Below are 24,321 nucleotides of genomic sequence, written 5' to 3'. Positions count from 1 at the left end.
AGGTGGGGGTGGGGGGCCCTGGTCTCGGCTTTGCCGGAGGTCTGGTTTCGGCTGCGAACATGTCCCGGCCTGTCAGAAACAGTTTCAAGTTTCAAGAATCTGATGATGTAGATGAAGATTATGGAAGAGATTCAGCCCCTCCAGCTAAGAAAATCTATTCATCACCCCGAGAAGCTAAAAACAAGAGGCAGTCTGGGAAAAATTCACAGGAAGATAGTGGGGACTCTGAAGAAAAAGATGTGAAGACCAAGAAGGATGATTCACACTCACCAGAGGACAGTGAACATGAAAAAGATCACAAAAATGTTCACCAACAGCACCAGGCAGCATCCAAAGCAGCTTCCAAGCAGAGAGAGATGCTCATGGAAGACGTGGGCAGTGAAGAAGAGGAAGAAGAGGCACCATTCCAGGAGAAAGATTCTGGCAGTGATGAAGACTTCCTAATGGAAGACGATGATGATAGCGATTATGGAAGTTCAAAAAAGAAAAACAAAAAGATTGTGAAGAAATCCAAGCCTGAAAGGAAAGAAAAGAAAATGCCCAAACCAAGGCTAAAGGCTGCAGTGACACCAAGTCCAGTGAAAGGCAAAGGAAAAGTGGGCTGTCCCACAGCATCAAAGGGAAAGGCTCCTTCCCCCAAAGAAGAGGATGAGGAGCCGGAAAGCCCCTCAGAAAAGAAAAAGTCTGCTAGCCCTCCACCAGAAAAGTCTGGGGATGAAGGGTCTGAAGATGAAGTCCAGTCTGGGGAAGATTAAAAATTGATGGTTTGGGGAGATTTTATTTTAAAAAGGGGGGGGGGCAAGAAAATCTGCTTAGGGGTAGATCATGGTTTCTGCTATGGCTTGACTCATGGGCTTTGAATGCTTTCCCCCTTTCTGTCTCCCCCCCAATCCCCACTGGTGAGAGATAACAGCATCTTCTACTCTTCCCCCCCCCCCATTTTTTTTTTAAAGCAATTGGGGTTAAGTAACTTGCTCAAGGTTACACGGCCAGTTATTTCTCTGGGTGTGGTGCTAAGTATCTGAGCCCAGATTTGATATCCAGGTCATCCTGACACTGGAGCCCGTGCTCTTACTTGCTGAGCCACCTGGCCGTCCCCCCCATTTTTTTAAAGAGAAAATGACCTTAGTTCATTGGCTACTCTCCCTCTCCCTAGTCTCCAAGTAAAAGCCATGACAAAATATCCAATGAATTCGCCACCTAACTTTAAAAAAAGAAAAATGAAAGGGCTATTACAGGTGAAGCAATAAGATTTGAGGCAAACCCTATTGGAATTTTAACTTTACTAAAAGTTATCAAGGTGAACAGGAATCCAGAAAACAATAAGGATTCCAAATGAAAATGGTCATTCCTTTTTACCTGAATTTAAAAAATAAAATCATTGTCAGCAAAGACAAAAATGTGTATTTAAAAAAATTTTTTTTAAATCATTAATCTAAACTTTTATTGACTAGGCAGGAAGGTGATAAATATGAATACAACTTTAAATTTCCCATATTTCTAACCCCATTTGGGAACAACCAGGCCACATAACTTTTTGGTGTGGTTTTTTTTGTTGTTGTTATTGTTTTGTTTTATTCTATTTCACTCCTAGTCATCTCAAGGAGAACAGGAACAATAAGAAATCCTTTTCTCCTGCTAAGGTCTTGAGGGAGTTAAATGATGCTCAGCCTAAAATCAGGGGAGCGAGTGCATCCAAATCTAAGTGACTTTGTTTCAGATCTGAATATCCATGGCTCGTGTTTTTAAAGTAAATATGTATCTATTCTTTTTCTTGGAATAAATTTTACCAAGGATCAAGAGGAATTTAGATTTTAACAGCAAGATTGCTGCACCACATCAAAGTGGGTTTTTTCTCAAACTGACAAATGTTTAGGTTTTAAGCCAATAAAGAACCAGTTAATGTAAAACTAAAAAAAAATAGTTTTCAAGTAATTTTTTTTGTTTTTTAAAAACATTTTTAATTTTTAAAATTGAGGTTTATTCACATTATGATTTTTATCTACACTAATGGAAAATTATCTCAGCTTTTGATAGTAAAAATCAAAGCTAAATTCAGTCAGATTGGATATTTTGCTTTCTTTATCCCAAAAGCATATGAGTAAGAGTGTGTCTGAACTGAGAATTTACTCCTCTCCCCTACTAGTCATTCCCGCTTCAGGATTCTTTAGCATATATATCATTTTAGCAACTTTTCTTTTCTAGTTATCATAGGTACAGGGTCTGGATCTATCATTTCCTTAGCATCTTGAATTTCCAGGTGAGGAAACTCTTTAAACCAGTATATGTTGTCATCTTCATAACTTAAAAGTCTTGTTGCCTAAAACACTGAGAGGCTGAGAGACTTACCTGGGGTCACACAGCCAGTATGTCTCTCAGAGGCAAAAATTGAACCTATATCTTCCTCTGAATTAGCTCTCCATTCACTATGCTATGATGTTTTTCATATTTGTCCAATTCTTTTTGAATTAATGATTTTTGAGCCTCATGCCTTGTTTCTCCAGATGAATTTGAGAAGATAGGGGCTGTGTGAACTTTCATGACTCATGCATATTTTCATTTAGTACATTATTCTATTTCTGCTAAAATTGCACTCTGGTCCTTCATTGTGGTTTGTCAGGGTTAATGGGTTCTCCAAGGCTCTGTTAGTACAAACTGTAGAAGGTTCTACCAAATTAGGAAAGTGTTGATCAACTACAGCTCTAATGGCAGAATTAACCTGCCTATACTTGGAGAAGCTCAGCATTGGGCTGGTTTCAGTACAGGTTTTTTTTAGGTACAATTCTTGAAGACCATCCACTAAATTCAAGGTGCATCCCAGTGAATGGAGGAGTACTTAATAATTTTTAGAAATATTCAAGTAACATATCTGCAAAAAAATGAAACTTGGGTACAGTGTTTGTGTGTGTGTGTGTGTATATATATATATATATATGTTTACATTTCAAATACTATATGCTTTTAATGCATACTATCATGTATGAATGTGATGTATTTTAGCATTCATTTTTAGACAGATATAACATTCTTAACATTTCTCTTTCAGAAGCAAATTTCCCCAGAAAGACTTGGAAACACTGTTCCATGGAATGAGTGCTGACTTTACTAGTGAGAACTTCTCAGCTGCCTGGTATCTGATAGAGAACCACTCAACTACCAGGTTTGTAGGTATTCAAATTATAATTATTAATTTGTGTCATGTGGCAGCTAAGATTTACATCAAAGTTGATAGCAGCCCTTAAGATTTTCGTTTCTTTTGTTCCTTCATGTGTAAGGTAACATGAAATGAAATTCTAACATAATACTGCAAGCATCTCTGATTTCCTTGTCCTGAGTACTGTCTCTTGTCTATCCAGATTTTGACTTCTTTATGCCATAGTAGATAGCTTTTATCTTTTTCTTTGACTGAAAAAACATTACTACTTAGTAATGGACCTTAATTGATCATTTGACAACAGACATACAGTTTATGATTTGTCCTGTTCTTAAAACTTTTCTACCTTTGCTAAGATTTTCAATTTACAGACATAACCATTGAGAACTCAAAACTATACCCACACATGTATGACACATTGGAGTAAGAGTTTTTGTGTGCCATAGACATGATGTCCTGATATGACATCCTAGGAAGTAAATACCTAAAACATTGCAAGCCAATAAAATTTAATTCACTTTCCAGCACTTCTCTGAAAACAATTTAACATGAACTAACAAGCTTAGCATGATCCAATCACAAGAGTGATTTAAATTCACGTTTTTTCCCTGACCACAGAAGAAAGAGAGGTAGTTTCTCACTTCTGAAGACCTACCTTGAAATAGCAGGAAAGTAGACTTGACTCTTTAATTTCAGATATTCAGATTATTTGCTTGCTATTTAAATTTACCCTATTCGTTCATGATGTTAAGGTACTTACATCAGCAAACATTTATTTTCAAGATGGGATTGTAATTTTAAAACAGCTAAAATTTTTTTTCCCTCAAATTTATTAAAATAATTTTAAAAAGTCATTTCATAGTCTTTTGTACTATATAATTAAGGTATGAAAACAAATTACATTAGCTAGAAAAAACTTCTGCATTTGTGATAAAAACAAAGCTTTAATAAACTTTTATAACAGCATGCCGCCTTATAAATTGTGGGAAAAAAATTATTGCTGTATTATATTTGTGGACTGTTTTTGCTAAAAATCATTTGAAATGATCTCAGTTTTGTTCTTCGGATGTTTCATTATACTTAAGAATGTGTTACTTGTTGGGTATTTCAGTTTCTACTTAAAAATCTAATTTTTCCAGCTTTATTGAAAGGAAACCTTGGGATTCCCATTGTCTTTGTAAATTAAAGTTTGAATACCTTGTCCTCAGTTATTTAACCAGTGAGTTACTCTGCCAGACAAATGACAGGTCCACAAGGTATCATTGTTATCATCTTTGGTTTTGTTCATTTTAGGGAACTGGCTTTGGTAGAGTGGTGAGTAGAGAGCTGGTGTAGAATTGTTTAGCCCATAATTCAAAGTAGTCAGTTAAAGATACAGTGGAATTCATCTTTTTAAGCTGTTGTGCATGAGCAGAACAGTAGTTTCTCTCCTTTTGAAGAATCTATCAGTTTGTTTTACAAAATACTCTATATAACAGACCACATTTGTTATTTTGGTTAACATGTGGGTGCAGGTATGTGTGTACCCATCCACACTCACCATACAGATAGTTATGCGGTCTCTGTTTGAAGACCTCTAAAGAAGAACACCACACCTCTTGAGACAGGTCTTTACGCTTTTGGAGAATCTAACTGTTCCTATAGTTTTCCTGACATCCAGCCTAAACTTGCTCTTTGCTACTTCTACCCATTTCTAGGGCCAAATAGAACAAGTCTAATTCTTTTTTTCATTTACTTGAACACAGGAAGAAAGGAAACATTTATTGAGTGCTTGCTTTTGTGCCAAGAACTGGGCTAAGCACTGGGGATACAAATTTAAGCAAAAAGAAACTCCTTGCCCCTAGAACTTATATTCAAATAAAAATGACAGTGCACCAAGGGAAAGGAAAAGGAGGAAAATATATCCATTGTGTGGGGGCATGGTTTTGAAGTCTAGAAGTCAGGAGGGGGCATAATTTTAAAATCTAGAAGTTAGGAACAGGGGCTGGCAGAAGAATGAAGGAAGCCCCAGTTGAAACTCACCAGTGGTGGAAAAATACAAAGGAGTATTCCAGGTTGAGAAGGCCTAAGGAGTGAACTGTTTCATTTCCATTCTAAATTCCTTTAGCTAATCATGATACGTCAGTGAGTAAAGGTCCTTTGCCATGTCAGAGCTGCCCTTCTATGAAAGTTTCTGCCTTAATAATGTTCATCTTAAACTCCAAAGGAGATCTGATGAAGAATTTGTACAGAGAGACCTACTGAGAAGCTGTGTTCAATGCAGCCTTGGAGTGCATTAAGCTGACTTATTGAAATTGACCCTAAATCTTTTTCAGACAAATTCATGACAACCTATGCCTCCCCTATCTTATTCTTATGAAATTGATTTTTTGAACCTAAGTATAAGACTTAACCTTTATCCATATTGAATTTTATCTTACTAGATTTAACCCAGTACTCTAGCCTCTCAGAGTCTTCTCTTTTCTTTTCTTTTCTTTTCTTTTCTTTTCTTTTCTTTTCTTTTCTTTTCTTTTCTTTTCTTTTCTTTTCTTTTCTTTTCTTTTCTTTTCTTTTCTTTTCTTTTCTTTTTCTCTTTGTAGGGGAAATGCCAGGACAATTGGGGTTAAGTGATTTGCCCAAGGTCACACGGCTAGTAAGTGTTAAGTGTCTGAGGCCAGATTTGAACTCAGGTCCCCCTGACTCCAGGGCCTGTGCTCTATTTACTGTGCCACCTATCCACCCCTCAGAGTCTTTTTGAATCCTGATTCTGTCATCTAGCATTGTCCCATTCAGCTTCGTTTGCTACTTGTACATTTAATAAGAATGCCATCTCTTACCTTTATAGGTCCTTGATAAAAATGGTAAACATCATTTGCATATATATATATATTAAATGTATATTTTTGTATTTATTACCAAGTGGCCAAATATATTTGAAAATGCCATTTGAGTTTTACATAGCTGACCTTTTGTAAGTGTTGGAATCTAAGGTCTTATGAAAAATTTGAACATTCATGAGAATTTGAAAGCTTTTTTGTTTTTAATCTGATAGATGTATTCTGGATGCTTCTTAAAAATAGATTATAACGTAATGTGAATCTTTTGCTGAATGAATTATCTGAATACATTTTTGGTCATGGTATGATTGTTAAACTTTTCCATTTGTGTAATTTCAGCTTTGAGCAGCTCAAAATGGCAGTCAGCAACCTGAAGAAGCAAGCAAACAAGAAAAATGAAGGGAGTCTAGCATATGTGAAAGGAGGGCTTAGCACTTTTTTTGAGGCCCAGGATGCCCTCTCAGGTAAATTGATACTCACAATCATCTGCTAGGAGCTTCAAGAATAGAAACATGACACTGAGCTTACAGAATATTTACAGTGTGTTACATTCATTCTGTATTTATAAAAGTGGAGATCTAATAAATGCCGTAAATACTTGTTGCAGACTAAGCTAAAAACTCTTTGAAGGTTTGGTACTTTAATTCTTTGCCCCAGAGATTTTGTTTTGACCTTTCTTACATGTGTAAGACGAGAGATTGTTTTGTCTATAAGTGATTATCAAATCTTTTGAACTGATAAGAAAACTGAATTCTAGTAGGTAAATCCCCAGAATATTTTTTATCATTGCATTCTTTTGGAGTTATAGTAGTATATAGTACAGTATACAAATGGTTAACTTTAAAGGTATAACCCAATGTATGTAGGATATGAGAAGGACTGTTGGATTTATATTGTTTTCATCACTTCCTTTTCCCCATTCCCTCCCACATGTAATCTGTCTGTAATGTGGTCTTCAAATGCAAAAAGGGACATATAGACCAAGTACTGAATTAAATCTATAATTATTTTAATTCAGCGTATTTTTTTTCATTATTTTATTTTTTAAATGCTGCTATTTAAGTTAACAAAAGTTATTTTACCAATAACTTAATTGCTTTTAAAACTCATGTTCCTTTTTTTTCCCCCTCCACTTTGGTATTTTTCAAAGTCAGCATTTCCTCTGTACTACATCAGTTGTCAGGTCTGTCTTGTGGTCCTCAGAAAATAGTGAAAGCATAGGATAGACGGGATATTGAAAGGAGATATGAGACTATCTGGTGTCACCAAGTTTTCTAGGTTTTCCACCATAGTTCCATCTTTTTCTTATATCTAAAAATATCTCTTCTAGTTATTCGAGGCTTTGAGCAGATAATCATGTATCTACCATGAGCAAGAGAAGAATGAGCATACCTAAACAGAATTTAAAGTTGCCATCCAGTGAAATTTAAAATAAATTTAATATAACACAGAATAATATTCATGATGGTTACTCACTACATGTTAGGAATAGGGACTGGACCTGTAATATCATTGATATAGGGAACTCCCAGGTGAGGAAACTCCTTCTATCAATGCAAATTGGCACCTTCTCTGCAACTTATAGTTTAAAAGTGTTGCCCAGAGCACAGTTCTACATCCAAAGTGTGTCTTGAACCTTGGCTTTCTTGGTTTTGACTTCAGTTTTCTATTTAGTACTACACATGGCTTCTCCTTTGATCATTTGCCATAGACAGTGCTCAGTTCCCTTCTATAACATTAACGTACCTGAACAAAAGTTTTAGTTAAATTAGGTTGTTTTGGGTTTGGTTTTTTTTTTTTTCCAGATTTCTGTGAACTTTTTTCTGTGATCCACTGTAAAATTTAATCCTAATTCTTTTCTATACTATGCTGTAGCCTCTCAAAATAAATTATAGGTACCCAAGAAGTTCTGAATAAATTTCAGGGAAAATAATTCATTACCCAAGCAGAGTGAAGAACACAGGAAGAGAGAGCCTGCAAAGAGCCAAGTGGGCAAAACATAGTAATTTGAAGGGCAGAATACATTCAAGGACACACATATTCAATACAATGATTGATATATATATGTGCGTGTGTGTGTGTGTGTGTGTGTACACATGAAAGTGAAGTTTACTCATCTAAGCGATTAATTCTCCCTTCTTTTTTTCCCCACTTTTTGGAGGGGGACAGTAGGGCAATTGGGGTTAAGTGACTTGCCCAAGGTCGCACGGCTAGTACATGTTAAGTGTCTGAGTCCGAATTTGAACTCAGGTTCCTGACTCCAAGACTGGTGCTCTATTCACTGCACCACCTAGCCACCCCAATTCTCACTAATGGGTCCCTGTATTTTAAAGACAAGTTGTGTATAGTAGCTAAAGACACTGACAAAAAGGAAATTTTAAAGAATTTGATGGTATTTTTGCTAAATTCCTTATCAAGTTGCATTTCCGTTGGCTTTGGTGATGAGATCATTGTTTCAATAGAGTGTTAAATAGAAATTAAGCTTTCAAGGGTTGAAAAGTGAAATGATGATCAGGAAATGGAGTCATGGGGTAGAAACTGCTCTTTTGAAAAATTTGGCATTCAAAGGGAAAAGATAGCTAGAATAATAGATTCAGAACTGGAAGGAACCTCAGAGGAGGTCATGATGTCCAAAATCTCCCATTCTGCTTGTTTTACAAATAGCTAAAGGACTTTGCAGTAGTAGTGAAAGACTTTTATTTGTGTGTTTATTTTGTTGTGTTGTCTTTTAGGATGGGAAGATCTTTTCCTTCTTAGTTTCTTCAGTGTATGCAGGCACACACACACACACACACACGCACGCACTTTCTCTGTCACCAGAATTGCTTTTATTCTGGGCCTCCAAAATTTTTATATTCATGATTTCCTTCCATGATTCTCCTCTGGTTGAGAAACTTCTGGGTCATATGAGCAAACAAGATGGAAGAATAGACATTTTCTCTGATCCCTATAACCTCTCAAACCTCTCCAAAACAGAAATTATCAGAGATAAAGCAACTTCATATGTCTTCATGGCCTAGGAAACCCAAATCCAAAAGAAGGTTAAAGAAACAAAAACCTGTGAACTGATGCTTACTGACTCTGATCTTATGTAGCACCATTCCCCCACTTCCTATAGTACTAGTGGCATTGAGACTGCACTAGCAGACCAGAGGATAAGATGCAGGTTTACCACAAAACCCACCCAAGAGAACTGGTCTCCCCTCCGTTTTTCAGAGCCATGGAGACCCTGGCACAATGCTGTGGAATTTTTCTTCAGCTAAACAGCCAACTTAGCCATAGCCCTTCAGGAACAAAAGCCTACCAGGGGCCACAACCCAGAAGTACCAGCACTGCAAAGCTCTGAAGTAGTAGTGCCAGGTAAAATAGGCTCTGAACTGAGGAATAGAGGTGATGGGACAGGTGACTAGGACAGGAAACTGCATATGGGAGATTGTGCAACACTTCACCAAGTCTGAGGAAAAGAGCATATAGCACCCAGCTGAGACCAGTCCTAATCACCCAAAAGTTTGTTGAGACAGAAAGAGACCTATGCTGGTGAACCATGAAATTTACCCAGTGTTGGAAGGAGTCTGAAATGCTTTGAAGACCAACCCTCAAGGAAACCACAATCAGAGGGTAGGGAGGTCAGAAAGTGAGTGATAAGGAAAATAAGGGAGTTAAGAGACAAATTACCAAAGATTTCAAGAAAAATAAAACTCAAAAACCTTGATCATAGAGGAAATATAATAGAAGAAAACATGGTCTCCAGTTCTAGTAATGAATACTGCAAAATGAAGGAAAATGATCCAAAATTTGATGAGACACAGGACCCTATAGAATTTAGAACATGGAATCGTGACACATTGTTTATTAATTGTTTAAAAGAGAAATGTGAATTATGAGAGCAGAATTTTTATTCCAAACAACAAAAATAACCAGCAGAATAGAAGAACTGTAATCTATTGTGGTAAGCTTCACCAAATAAACAAGAGAACAGTAGATTGGGAGTGCAGATACACAGAAGTGGACAACTGATAAGAGAAGCAAAAAAAAAATAGCATCAAAAGAAAATATGTTGGGGTGGCCAGGTAGCACAGCGAGTAAGAGCACTGCCCCCAGTGTCGGGATGACCTGGGGATCTCATCCGGGCTCAGATACTTAGCACCACACCCAGAAATAACTGGCTGTGTAACCTTGAGCAAGTTACTTAACCCCAGTTGCTTTAAAAAAAAAATATGCTGCCTATGCAAACTAAATATGGTAATTTTTTTTAGAACAGCTCACTTTTATTTGATATTTTGGTTTATAAAATGTTAGAATACAACTGGTATACATTATTTTAATTGCAAACAATTACAGGATTTTCTTAAAAATAAAACAAACAAACAAACAAGATTTTCATGCTTTTACTCCCAGATGTTTCTTGATGAAGTATACTACTAACTTCTGTGGTCTCTTTTGATACTCGGCAAACACCTCATGGGAGCTGCTAATCTACTCACTGAGATGATTTAGAAGAGTAACACACTCACACAGTAGCTTTGATTCCTCTAGCACCACACACAGCTGCAAAGATAGAAGATTCCATCTTAGTGTCTCTGATTCCCACATCAGCTGCTTGTAAATATTCTTGCTTATCCTTGTCTGTATATGAGCAGAAAGCACCATCCAGCTGAGCTTGACCTTTGAAAAAATCCAAGGTACACATGGTGCTTCCTATAACAGTATTAAACTCATTCATCTCCTTGGCACATGCCATTAATTCCTGACTTAGGTCATCACAGAGCTCTGTATTTTGTACTCTGCATTTCCCCAAAACAATTTGTTTAAATTCATGTTTGAAGCAAGAATCCGTAGTTTTTATAGTTAGCACCTGGTTCATTGGTGACCTATTCCACCACATGTGCCATTGTGAATGATGATAACATCAGAATACTTGGCATGAACTTGATGAGTTCATGTAACATGATTCCAGAATTCCCATACCATAGCTAACTGATAATACGGGTCCAATCCTATACATGGCATAGCAGTCAGTTCCTTCACAAATGTTAGGATTGTGTATGTTAGGTTGTACAAGTCCCAGTTCTTCACCTGGGCAGAGCTTTTATCTGGGCAGAATTTACTCTAATACATACAAACTTTACATCTCCAAACATGGCCTGTAGATCATGAGTTTTAGTTCCAATATTGAAATGGTAAAGAATATCTTCCTTCATTTCTGAGATATTTGGATTTGAAAGGTGACTTGAGTGTTCATCTGAACACTGCCAATTTTCAGGTTTCTTTTCCTGAGTTGCCATTCTTTAACTTCAAGCTGGACCCTAGTGTGGCTAAGGGTTGATGTGGAGCACACCTGAGCTGCCTGTGCTGTGATGTATGTGAGAAAATGGGACAGAGAGCATGGCTAGGCAGGGCAGAGCACTGGGGGCTTCTCTCAGCCCCTATGGCCTGGTCTGTGCAGCTACTGACTCCTCACTCTGTGTGGGTAAGAAGATCAATTTCTCTGACCCCCTGTAGCAGCAAGCACCCCAAGCGTCCTCAGGGTTTGCAGCTACCACAGGTTCTTGGATCTGCTTTGTTAAAGGAAAGCAACTCAAAATGGGTTAACAAGCTTACTTTAATCAGTCAGACATATATCGTTTACCTTGTTCAGGAGAAAAGGTCAGCACCCTGAACCTCAAAGTATACAGGCAGAATTATCAAGACAGAAACATCAAGTAGACAGATTTCCAAACTGTCCAACCATTACATCCATACCCAGTCAACATCTGGGTTTCCACATTCTGGGTTTTTCAAAGCCGGGGGACTCTCAACATCGGCTTCCCAGAATTCAGATCAAATCACAGAACACTTCTCAAAGTGAGTCCCCAAAACAAAGCTACACATCAGGGCTTATATAGCCTTCTCCTGGCTCAGAAAATGTAACAACCTTATTGACCCACTGGCCAATCAAAAAGTATCTACTGAAAAACAAGCCTCCCTCCCCAGGCTTCTGGTGCACTTTAGCCTAGGGGCAGGGAAGATCTTTAAAATTTACATTCGCATTACACCCCCTCACAAAATGGGTTAAGACATAATACCCTGCTGGGCTTCCTTTTGGCCTCTTGCTAAGATCTACTGAATCACACCCGGGAGGAGCCCAAATACAAAGGAAAGAATATTCAAATAACACAAGACTATTCCATACCCATTAAAAACAGGAGAGAATGGAACAATGTTTTCTGAAGAGCAATAGAGTGCAGGTTGTAGCCCAGGGAGACCTATGAAGCAAATCCATACGGGAGAAAAGATGGACTTTCAATCATAAAGTAGAGTTTGAAACATTTTTAGAAAAAAAAAAACTACCATAATTGAAGAGATTATTTGCTTCCCAAACAAGTACAGGGGGAGTAAATAAATGCAACAGGCAAAGTTAACATCAATGACAGTGTGACAACAGAAACCAATAAGAGACTTCTTGCTAAACATACACAGGGAGACAGGGTGAAAGTGGAAATGTAGTGGAGGTAACAGTGAAGAGGCAGATAGCAGGCATTATGGATAGAACCTGGCAGCATCCTGCCTAGATGTCAATCAGAGCTTTTTCATGATATTACGTTAAAACTTGGGGAGAGTACATAAAAGGAAGTGAAGGAAAGCATAGGAATAGAGAGGAGTATATGATGTGCTAAAGTCAAATCAAGAACTAACAGTAAGGGGAATGTGAACTCTGGTCTCAGAAGAACCTATAGGGAAGTAGGTGAGGAGGAATAAAAAAAGATGGAAAAGGGAAAGGAAGGAGGCCTTACTTTGGAGGTGGAAGGGGGCTCCACTAGTGAATGCTCTTATGTTTGAAGAGAGATTGGTCAGTGAATAGAGGAAAGAACTTTAACACTGAAAGTGGCCAGGGGGATTTGTTGCTTGAAAAGTCTACTTGTTCAGGGAGGGGAGGAGCCGGGTGCTTGGAGGAATGGGAGTGTACGGATACCCAGCATATGTAGGAAAAAAAAAAGATTAACAAGGAAGGGCATAGATCACTGATGGTTGTGCAATAACAGGGAAGGGGTCCTGCCTTAGGGCATTGCCTTCTCTGACACCTGCAGTAATTGATATTGTTCTGGGAATGAAACGTGATGGAAAAAGGGAATACACAGGGCAAATTCTAAAAGACTGGCAGAAAGCACCTAAAAGGGAGCCTAGAATGGATACCTTAGAAGCTTTGATTACATGAAGAATAGAGAAAAAAAGAGAAGATAATTTTAGGGGTCATGAATGATTGAGGGTCTGGATAAACAGAAGAAAAAATGGAATAATGAATAGAGTAAGATAAATCCTTTTTTTTTTTTTGGAAAGGAGCATAAAAAGTGAAATTTTTAAAAAGAATGAATAGGACTAACAAGAAGAGAAGGGAAAGAAGGAATCTACTTAACTGAGAAGAAAAAAGAGGGGGAAGAAATATATAACTAGATAAAAAGCAGGCAAGAAGAAACTAATAAAACCCTAAAAGGAATGGGGTAACAAACAAGACAAAGGGAATCAGGGGTGAAAGGAAGAGAGTCAGTGGGAACAGGACCACCTTAAAAAGAGATTAAATAGTGGGGTGGCTAGGTGTTGCAGTGAATAGATCACCGGCCCTGGAGTCAGGAGCACCTGAGTTCAAATCTGGCCTCAGACATTTAGCACAAAACATAACTAGCTGTGTGACCTTAGGCAAGTCACTTAACCCCAATTGCCTACCCTCCCCCCTCCAAAAAGAAAAAAAAATCCTTATAAAAAGGGCGGCTAGGTGGCGCAGTGAATACAGAACCGGCCCTGGAGTCAGGAGGACCTGAGTTCAAATCCAGCCTCAGACACTTAACACAAAACTTAGCTGTGTGACCTTGGGCAAGTCACTTAACCCCAAGTGCCCTCCAAAAAGCAAAAAAAAAAAGAGATTAAATAGAAAAACATAATTCTATATTTACAACAGAAGAGAGGGAAAATCATAGCTTGAAAAAAATTTTAGAGCTAGATGAAGAACAATATAAACCTAACTCTTATATAACTTTAAATATAAATGGATTAAATAATTCAGTAAAACAAAAAGAGTGACATATTGTATAAGAAAGCAACCCTGCAATCTTTTGCTTACAGGAAACATATTTAAAAAACAAAGATATACATAAAATAAAGCTGGGAGGATTGATTTTTTTTTCTTTTACTATATATCAGGTGAATCCCTAGCGGTAATTGCCATCATGTGATGAAGCAAAAATATTAAAAATATATAAATGGATAAACAAGGAAACTAAATTGTGCTGAAAGGAACCATAAACAGCAAACCAATATCAGTAATAAACTTATACACTCCAAATGCCTCAGCATCAAATACGTAAAGTAAACATCTGAATTTCAAGAAGTGGAGACAGGAGACTTAAGTACCCCTTTCTCAGTTTTGGATAAGTCTAACAAAAAGAAAAACAAAAAGAAAAATATGGAACTGAACACATTTTCAGAGAAACTAGAGTTAAAAGACTTACAGAATCCTCTAAATGGGAGGATGAAAGATTATACATATTTCTTTATTCCACATGGAACTTTAATAAAAATCAATCATTTATTAGGACACAGAGGTATTGCAAACAAATGTAAAAAGGCAGAGATAGTGCATTTTTATAAGCCATAATGCAGTAGAAATAGAAATTGTTCCAGGGACCATAAACAAAAAATACATACCCAAATGGAGAATTTACAATGAAATCTTAAATAATGAGTGAGTCAAAGAATAAATCATAGAAACAATAACTATTTAAAGGAAAATTTTAATGATGAAACAACATGCCAAAATTTCTGGGATGCAGCTAATGCTGTCCTCAGGGGGAAAATCATACCCTTATGATCATATATTAACAAATTAGAAGAGAGGATTAATGAACAGAATATACTTTTTTTAAATGAGAAAATTGACAGATAAACCTAAAATAAGCACAAAAGAGGAGATATTAAAAATTTGAGGACAAATAGGCAAATTGGAAACAACAGCAACAATAACAAAGCATTCTTATCTCTCTGCAGGATACCCTGTTTCTTCAGGACTTTAAAAAATATTGCTATGCTGTACTACTTACTCATACCAGTTTACTGTCACTTATACTGGGAAACATTCATAATAGTGTGGATTTGGCAGGTGGAGTGTTAAATATCACAAATAGAGAAAGTGGGGGATACAAAGGCAAACTCCACCTACTTCAGCAATTTTGCCTATGGTGGTTCCATTTGCCTTTTAACTGTAAGCAAAAAAAAAAAAATAAACCACTGTGGGCAAAGGAGTTTTTATGCTATAAATGCATGCCAAATCGAACATTTAGTGCCTTTGCAATTTGCTCTCATCTTTTCTTTGTAATTTTTCAAACAGTAATGAAAGGAATGACCCAATGAACACTACCTGACAAAAGTAAAAATTGAATTTCATTTTTGCTTCCAAAACATCCAAAATATATCTTGTTTTGAGGCTGACATGTGGGGGAAAAGCAATCATTGGTATATTTCTTTGCTCTTTTTAAGAATTGATGCATTTTTCTTTTAATAGAAAAAAGTTAGTTTTAAAAGTCTATAACTTTCTCTCTCCAAGTTACATAAATTTTTAGTTGCTTTTTTCAGAGACCTTTGTTAAACTCATTCTAGAATATATTTTTTTTTCCTTTTAGTGCAACCATTTCCTCAACCCTCAGGGAAAAAGTGAATATTTATATAGGTATAGTGTAAATACAGTGTAAATGATTAGAAATGAGTCTATTGTAATCATCCAAGGATATAACTATAGATTTGATAGCTGTTATGTTCTGATCCTTCATTCAATTTCTGTATTTAAAAAGCTTTACATAACTTAGCCTTTTTTCTTCTGGATAAAATATTGTGTATTTCCCTTTAAGGCCTGTTGTAATCACAACTATATTTATGTTGGTATCATTTTTTTTAAGTTCTGTCAACAAATTTGGCACCATTGTCATTGGATATAAAAATGATGAGCAGTTGAAAGAAGTATAGGCAAGGCTTTAGACACCCTGTGACAATCAGAAAAGGGAAAAAATTTATTGTTTTGTTCCAATATAACCAAATGAATAGAAAGAATACTAAGGGGGAAAGAAGGTGCTTGATGCTAAGGCAGATAAAATAGCTAGTCAGCAGTTTAAAATTATAATGTTAGAGAAGCAAAATTAATCCCAAGAGCATTGAGATGTAGCCTGATATTATTTTGAATCTTTTCAAGGATGTGCTTTATTCATCTACATCAAAGTGAACAGAATTTAATCTAATTTTTTTGCTTCCTTTTAGCCATCACCAATTGGTTGGGGGGGAAAGCATATAGAGCTAGGATAAACTTTTCATTTCATTAATAGTGAAGGATATATACATTTATGACTAGAAATAAAGACCTCCATTTTTAGAGTACTTCCATTGAATTATTTTTTAACTTTATATTGTATTCTTTTTATCAGAAAAATAATTTTTATTGTTGCTTTAAGGTTTCTCAGATTTCTTTTGCCTTATCTCCTATTTTCAGAACAGAACCACCAATTCCAAATAATGGAATAATTACAGAATCATAGGATCTTAAAATAGGAATGAACTTTATAATTCATATAGTTCGACCACCTCATTTTATAGATGAGGAAACTGAGGCACAGAAAAGTAAATGACTGACCAAAACCACAGAGCTAGTTAAGGGCAGTCAGCAAAGAAGAATAATAACTTGCTTGTATATTCAATTCAACAAATATTAATTAAGTACCTACTATATTCAGTGAATTGTTAAAGTACCAAAGATGAAACAAAACAGTCCCTGTCCTCAAGGGACTTAACATCTAGTAGAGGTTTTAAGTCAAATACACAAATAACTGCAGTGAAACTATAAATGCCTCATTGTGCCACACTGTAGTGCTAATACCACGTGGTCTTTTTCACTGAACTGTTTGTCTAACCATGTGCATCATATGCTGTACATCTGCCAGTGATTATTTTTGAATCCACATGTAAGACTTTTACATTTATCCCCATCTTAATAGATTATCTTATTTTATCCAGTCAGGTGTTTTACATCCCTCTTTGTTTCCTACTGTGAACATGCCATATTCCCTCAGCATACTCTGCACTCCTTAAGCAGAGGCTGTTTTTTGCTTTTCATCTTTGTCTCCCCTTTGTTTGACATGGCACTTTGCATATAGTAAAGACTTAATAAATTTTTGATTGACTTACATGTCCTTCCTGCTTTGTCATCATGCATTTGATATGTGTATGTCATGTATGCTTCCTATTGGTATGTCTATTAGTAAATGTCTTAAATAGAACAGAGTCAAGAGTGTATCTGTGTATCGGTCTACTAAAAACACTTCTTTAGGTTTTTATCGAGCCTTTATTTGCCTCTGTAAATTACAAAGTGCTTGGCATATAGTAAGTGCTTAATAAATGCTTGTTAATAGACTGACTTGTTCTTAACTCTTCGTTTCAAAGTAGAATAAATTGCTTAAAATACATTATAAGTCAGTTGTATTTTCCAGATGAAGGCTACAACTTTTGACAGCCTCATCTTTTAAATATCATTTTTGTGAATTTCTTTCTTAATTAATTATACTACCAAATATAGATATTATGCAAACTCCACATTATTTCATAGTGGAAAAAAAAGAAAAATCATGCTCATCGAACTATTTGTTTATTGGTTTTGTTTTTTTTGCAATATGCAATTTAGAAAGTGTTTTCTGATACAACAAAAGGCCAACTAAGCACATGTTTAGTTATTTGGTTTAATTTCCTGGAAAATAGGATTGCTTTATCAGATTTCAGTGTCTTCTCTCTCCTTATTCTTGATGGACAGTTTGTGTGTCACAGTTAATGTAAAGATGGTTGAGGGAAAGTTTGCTTTGTCAACAGAAGTAGACTGTAAATTGAGCTGAGGGGTACCTAGGTTTGTCTCAGTGTGACCTCCTAATCAGTGATGGGTCTTGTCAGTGTCAGTAAATGTGGCTATGTTCATACTACCAAAGTCTGCTTAGAAAATAGCACCCCAAACAGACTACTTGCTTGAGATGTAATGTATTATTACCATTGACAAACCATATACAGCATCCTCAAAAGAAGATTTTTATAGATACTGAGTGTTCTTTTCTAAGAATTAAAAATAAAAAATGGGAATTTTATGACATTTATACAGATAATAATAGAGAACTCTGCATGTATGCTATTTTATAGCTATTTACATCCTAGTTTGATGTTGTCATTAATAAACAAGATATATTATTGAAATAATTCTAAATTAATTCTGTGATATTACTATTATTGCATTATCCAATTTTCTGAAAGCCACTTTCAGTCTTTAATCAGCTATTACTTATTTGCTTATGTGTTATTTTCTTTTCCCTTTCTTCATATTGATATTATTCTATTAAGATTCCATTATAAATTCATAGCATGCATGTAGATTGCATTCATATAAATCTAAAGTAACTCTTTCCCTAAAGGTGCCAAATGATTTTAGAGAGAAGTCTGTTAAAGAAATACTATGGAGTTCTGACTACTTTATGTTGGGGTGGTGAGGGGAAAAGGGAGAGTATGTTTGAAAACCTTTGTCCTTAACTTAGTTACTTTTAGTCTTCATTTAATATGGTTCTAGCCACTGTAGCTACAACTTGTATAATAATAATCTTCCTTTCACATAGCGGTAGTTGTTCTGTTAACTCATTACAAGTTTAATCCATTTTTTTTTTTAAAGTAATCGGGGTTAAGTAACTTGCTCAAGGTTACACGGCCAGTTATTTCTGGGTGTGGTGCTGAGTATCTGAGCCCAGGATTCAATCTCCAGGTCATCCCAACACTGGAGCCCATGCTCTTACTCGCTGAGCCACCTGGCCTCCCCTAAGCAATTGGGGTTAAGTAACTTGCTCAAGGTTACACAGCCAGGTGTTTCTGGGTGGGTGCTGAGTGTGTGAGCCCGGGATTCGATCTCCAGGTCATCCCAACACTGGAGCCGGTGCTCTTACTAGGTTGTGCTACCTGGCCGCCCCTAGTTTAATCCATTTTTGTCTACAATGTATTTTGTTATTAAGGTAATTGTTATTGTTACATTGTTAGCTTTACTCAGACCATATATATTTAAATTTTTTAAAATCTCCATGAATATGCTAATATTTTTATAAAATCGACATAATACATTTGAGTAAATGATTTTGTCCCAATGGGCATATTATTTATTCAGCAAATATCAGCTTTGTGCCAGATGCTGTGTTAGGCATTTGGAATACAAAGACACAAAACAGTCCCTGCTCCCAAGTAATCTATATTCTGTTGCCACAATTATAGCTTTGATCACCATAGAGTGAATATATATAAATCTAAATAAAGTCTATTTATAGATCATATAATTTATATAAATCAATAAATAAAACAGATATAGATTATCTGTTATCTAGCAATCTAGATTATATAAAGACAATTGCTTGCTTTAATTTCTTCAAGCAGTTCCCCAGAGTTACCTTGGAAAATATTAAAGGGATGATTATTGTTGTCCAGTCATGTTTGACTCTTTAAGACCCCATTTGGGGTTTTCTTGACAGAGATACTGGAGTGGTTTGCTATTTCCTTCTCCAGTTCCTTTAATAGATGAGGTAACTGAGGCAAACAGGATTGTGACTTGCCCAGGATCACACAACTAGTAAGTGTCTGAGGCCAGATTTAACTCAAGAAGAGGAGTCTTCCTGACTTGCTGCCTGGCACTTTATCTGCTGGGCCACCTAGCTGCCCAGTATGGATGATTAGTTACCCTTTAAGCCTAGTCAAGGTATTACTGAAATGAGAAAACAAATTGTAGTGGACCAAAGAAAAAATTCTCTTCCTACACCCTTTGTTTGCTGTTAATTTTATCTCAAAGGACTCCTAAAAAAGATTGAAAACTTTTCTTGAAAGTCCTTATGCTTCTTTACATATACTTTACAAGATCCATAAATTCAGCCAATCCATTTTTCTGAAGAGCTCTCAGAGATTAAGTGACTTGTGTGTGGTCACAGAATTAGTCATTGGGATTTTAGCATAGGTTTTCTGATTCTAAATCCAGCACTTTCTAGACAAAGTTCTAATTGCTCAGTAATTTAAATAATTTGTGAATTCTTTACATAAATATTTCCTACACAGATGCAGATTGCACCTATTCTAATACTTAATAGTCTGTGGCCTAGACTGCTGAGATAAAAAAAAATCCATTACCTTTTGATTAACCCTGGTGTTTGTTGAGCAGGTCCAAATTTAGTGAGACTGGTCCTTGTACAAGAAACCCTATTTAACATCACGAATAGGAGATCAAGACTATATGCTGTTTAAGCCTATTAAAACCATTTTGTATTTTTTTTTTCAACTATTGGCTTAAATAGGAACTTGAGTAGTGAAAGATTTTTTATTTAATCAACTGTAGAATTTAAGAGCAGTGACCATAGGGAATAATTTTGGATTCATGGAGCAAGTAAACAATACTTTTGCAGTCTTAACTTTTTTTTTTTTTTTTGCTTTTTGGAGGGCAGTTGGGGTTAAGTGACTTGCCCAAGGTCACACAGCTAGTTTTTGTGTTGTGTCTGGGGCTGGATTTGAACTCAGGTCCTACTGACTCCAGGGCTGGTGCTCTATTCACTGCACCACCTAGCCGCCCCTCTAGTCTAACTTTTAATGTTTGTTTATAATTTATTGCATTTCTCACAGATGAAGAATATGGGTTCAAGTTGTTTTTTTTTTAATATAGCTTTAAATTTTTTTTCTTTAAAAAGGTAACATTAATTGTTTTCAAAATTAAAAAAATTCCTTTCAATCCTTATGTGAAAATGTTATTGTTAATACTTACTTGTCTTTCATCTTTGAAATTACTGAGCTCTGCAGATCCCTTTCTGATTCTTTTAAATGAAATAAATATCTAATTATAATAGCTGTATTTGTGTAGTGAAAAGAGCACTGGAGTTTGGGAATAAGGACACTTAGATTCTACATCTGTCTCTAAGTCCAAAACTTTTTATACTAGGCTATGTATTCTGTATGGTGTGATATAGTCATGAATTACACATTCCAGGCATGAATTCACACTGTTTTATGATTGGTGGTGAGAATAAGTATAAATTGAATAAGGATTAATTTAAGTAAGAAAAGGGGATAAACGGGGTGGCCAGGTGGCTCAGCAAGTAAGAGTACCGGCTGCAGTGTCAGGATGACCTGGGGATCAAATCCGGGCTCAGATACTTAGCACCACACTCAGAAATAACTGGCCGTGTAACCTTGAGCAAGTTACTTAACCCCAGTTGCTTTTTAAAAAAAGGCGGGGGGAGAGAAAGGGAGTGTTTCCTTTCTCTCTGTCACTTTATCTTAAATTTCAAGTTATATCTCATTTTGGATATGCTGTTTTAAAATTGATCAGTTATACTCGATAAGTTAGACAATGCTGAGAGATATTTAACAGTTTTAAGTTACTTGATTACTATTTAATAAATATTTCTATGGGTACTAGGGCATGTATAAATTATTTTTTAAATCTTAATATACTTTGTATTTCCTCCACAGATCCATATTGGAACATGTTGATATGTGTATATATATATATGTATACATATATACCTTTTATATACACACACACACACATACACATATATGTTTCCTGGGGATTCTGAAAAATTTTACTTAAACAGCAAACAGTTAATAAATGTTTATTGAATTGTGTAGAAACCATTCCTATACTTATTGGGAATATTTTTCAAAGTAAAGATAATAGTATTTGGGGATAGGAGATGAGTCTGGACCTATGACTTCATTGGTTAAAGCAGCTTCTAATAAGGCTATACTTTCTACCAAAATAGATTAGTTGTCAATAACTAATAGTCTTAGAAGGTTTACTGGGTCCTTGAGGTTAAATGACTTGCCCAGAATCACATAGCTGTTATGAATCAGAGGTGAATAATTAGCCCTAGATCTGCCTGACTCGCAGATCTATTCTTTCTCCTCTATGTTATGGCAGAGTGAATATTGTGCTATAATTTGTTCCCACCCTTAGTGGACATAGAGCGGGCCTTGGAACTAGGATAACCCAGGTTCAAGTTCTGCCTTTGATACCTATTGGCTATGTTACCCCATGCAAGCCACTTAACCGCTTTTGCTATCTCTAAGACTCAGAGTTGCAGGGAAGGTGTCCACCTGCCTCATCTGAGAATTCCCTAAAGCTAGGAAATCACAAATCTAGTTCCTATCCCAGAGGTGAATTTCTCAGTTTCATTGAGGTTGGTAATATTTCTGTTTTGCACATGGACAAACCAAAGAGTTGCAAGGTGACTTTGAGACAGTCAGTCACTTGCCAACATGTAGTTATGGTAACAGAGTCCTGGATGCCAAAGTCTGTTTTAATTTCTACATTTCTTTCCTTTTTTTAAGTCAGTTGTTTTTATTGCTCAACTTTAGAGAGTAGATGATTAAAATGTGTATATCATGTGTTGTTTTAATAGAACTAAACTGTGAATAACTTTGTCTGTATCTGGCTGGTTACTTTGCAAACTGTTGCATGTTTGTGTTATTCCTGTCTAGCAGTAAAAATAATATGATCGTTTTTCAAAAAATAGCTGTTTAAAAATGTCATTTTGATGTAATGTGTTCTCACCCATAAAATGGCCTGCATTTTAACTTGACATTTATTCTAGCTATCCATCAAAAACTAGAAGCGGATGGAACAGAAAAAGTAGAAGGATCTATGACGCAAAAACTGGAGAATGTTCTGAACAGTAAGTGTTATTCTCCTACCAGAAGCTATCTATGGACTTTGTAACAAGCTTTAATATATTTCCTTGACTTTGCTTCATATTAGCAAGTACTAAGTTATATCTTAGGGCTTATATAGGCACAATATTGATGTAATGAAGAAAAAAGAATTAAAAATGCTTCTAAAATGGATATTTAGATTCTAGTATCTTTTTCACAATGGATCTGAAACTATGATTTCATTGGTGAAAGCATAATTTGAAAAAAAGTTAGCATTTTTTAAAAAAGTAAAAATGGTGTCATGAAAGAAGTTGATGTAAACAGCCTTCTTGTTTTTGATCCAATGAAAAGGTATTCATTCACATGTCTGTTTTTCTCAAAATTTTCATCTTTTATATCACTGCATTCAATATAGCAGTTTCTACATATATCAAACATGAGAGATGAAAGATTTAAATAAACAGGTCCAAGTTCAGTTCCTGACTGAAATAAGATACTCCAAATTTTAATTCTGGGTCTTGATACTTCTCACCCAATTTTTTACTCTCTCCTACTCCAAGATTAGACTTTAACTGGACTTCTCAACATAATATACCTAGTTAAATACAGAGACAGCCCTTAGGTACCTTTGTAAATTAGGTGAAATTTTTAGTCCTTCTACTTCCTGACTTTCATTCACTGGCAGGTATCTAGTACTAAACTGCTCTGGGGACAGCCTTTTCCACAAACTTAATTCCTTTTAAGTTGTTTGTATTTTAATGTATTATCCCTCTGAGCTATTGAATTTCAGGTATTAATTGCCTAATACTATTTTTTTTTCTAATTGGCCTTTATGTCACCCATCCATTTAAGATTTTAGATGTCTTTTTTTAAAGAATGTTTTAAAATTTCCCAAAATGAAATTTCCTTATTGACTGAGAGGTTCTTGTCTCTTGAATTTGAAGCCTCGACTTCCTGCTTATTGAGGTATATACCTTGGTGATTATTTCCCTTTTTTTTTCTTTTGTGTTAGCGCTGGATCTTCAGCTCTTTCATTATCCTTTCCTGACAATCATAGGACATTTTTGTTTCAAATGTATGAGGATGGGGGAGTGATTCTAGAGGGGATGCTACACTATATAACTGATTATATTATTGAACATTTCAAACTCTGCCCATTCTATTGCCTTCCTTTTAAGAATGCTTTCTGTTCTATATATATTTTCTATCTACATAGTTATATACATGTTACTTTACAAATTAAAATATAATCTTCTTGAGGTCAGGGACAGTGTTTTTGTTTTCCTTTGTGCCTAGGACAGTAACTGGCACATAGAGAGGGCATATTAAATGCTTTTTGACTGACCCCAGGAGATGCTTATTTAATTGGAATGCTTCGGTTTTTAATTTTTGGACCTAACTAAATTTTGTAAAAATATTTTTCTGTTTTTTTTCAGTGTTTTAGCTATAATAATTCAATTATTTGTATATTATATAGTTAAATAAAAAGATTTTCCATGAAAATTTATTAAAGCCATTTCTACAGTAGCATTTGAGTTTTTTAAGGTACGTTTTGTTGACATCATTTTTCCTTTACATTACAATAATTTTACTTACCCTCTCCCTCCACATTCAGTCCCTGTTTAGGATAGACAAAAA

General features: G+C 35.7%; 2 protein-coding genes and 1 pseudogene across 4 annotated transcripts in view; 2 read left to right on the top strand and 1 right to left on the bottom strand.

The window, feature by feature from the left end:
- EXOC2 (exocyst complex component 2) overlaps window positions 1-24,321 on the top strand; it is a 244,976-nt gene that overhangs the window by 66,479 nt on the left and 154,176 nt on the right. The window contains exons 5-7 of one of the 2 annotated variants that reach the window (XM_069103597.1): window positions 3,047-3,160; window positions 6,310-6,434; window positions 22,626-22,706. In XM_069103597.1, coding sequence (XP_068959698.1) covers window positions 3,047-3,160; window positions 6,310-6,434; window positions 22,626-22,706 — 320 coding nt within the window. Of the gene's footprint in view, window positions 1-3,046; window positions 3,165-6,309; window positions 6,435-22,625; window positions 22,707-24,321 lie in introns of those variants that run through there. The other variant, XM_069103598.1, reaches the window with a different exon arrangement.
- LOC138173449 (nuclear ubiquitous casein and cyclin-dependent kinase substrate 1-like) lies at window positions 35-789 on the top strand. Of its 2 annotated transcripts, XM_069103470.1 has the most exons (2): window positions 35-279; window positions 370-789. In XM_069103470.1, the coding sequence occupies exons 1-2, from the start codon at window positions 60-62 to the stop codon at window positions 753-755; spliced, it is 606 nt and encodes a 201-aa protein (XP_068959571.1). In that variant the 5' UTR covers window positions 35-59; the 3' UTR covers window positions 756-789. The 2 variants fall into 2 exon arrangements, with proteins under 2 accessions (XP_068959571.1, XP_068959570.1); XM_069103469.1 differs by having other exon boundaries at window positions 35-789.
- LOC138173552 (uridine phosphorylase 1 pseudogene) lies at window positions 10,328-20,334 on the bottom strand (annotated as a pseudogene).

This window comes from Petaurus breviceps, unplaced genomic scaffold (assembly GCF_028583685.1).
Source record: "Petaurus breviceps papuanus isolate PSGF00001 unplaced genomic scaffold, PetGlider_PUasm1.0 582, whole genome shotgun sequence".
Taxonomy (NCBI): domain Eukaryota; kingdom Metazoa; phylum Chordata; class Mammalia; order Diprotodontia; family Petauridae; genus Petaurus; species Petaurus breviceps.
This window is presented reverse-complemented; position numbering and strand designations above follow the sequence as displayed.

Excerpts from the sequence above, each read along its gene's own strand:
- LOC138173449 (XM_069103469.1), top strand. The coding sequence starts at position 60 with ATGTCCCGGCCTGTCAGAAACAGTTTCAAGTTTCAAGAATCTGATGAT.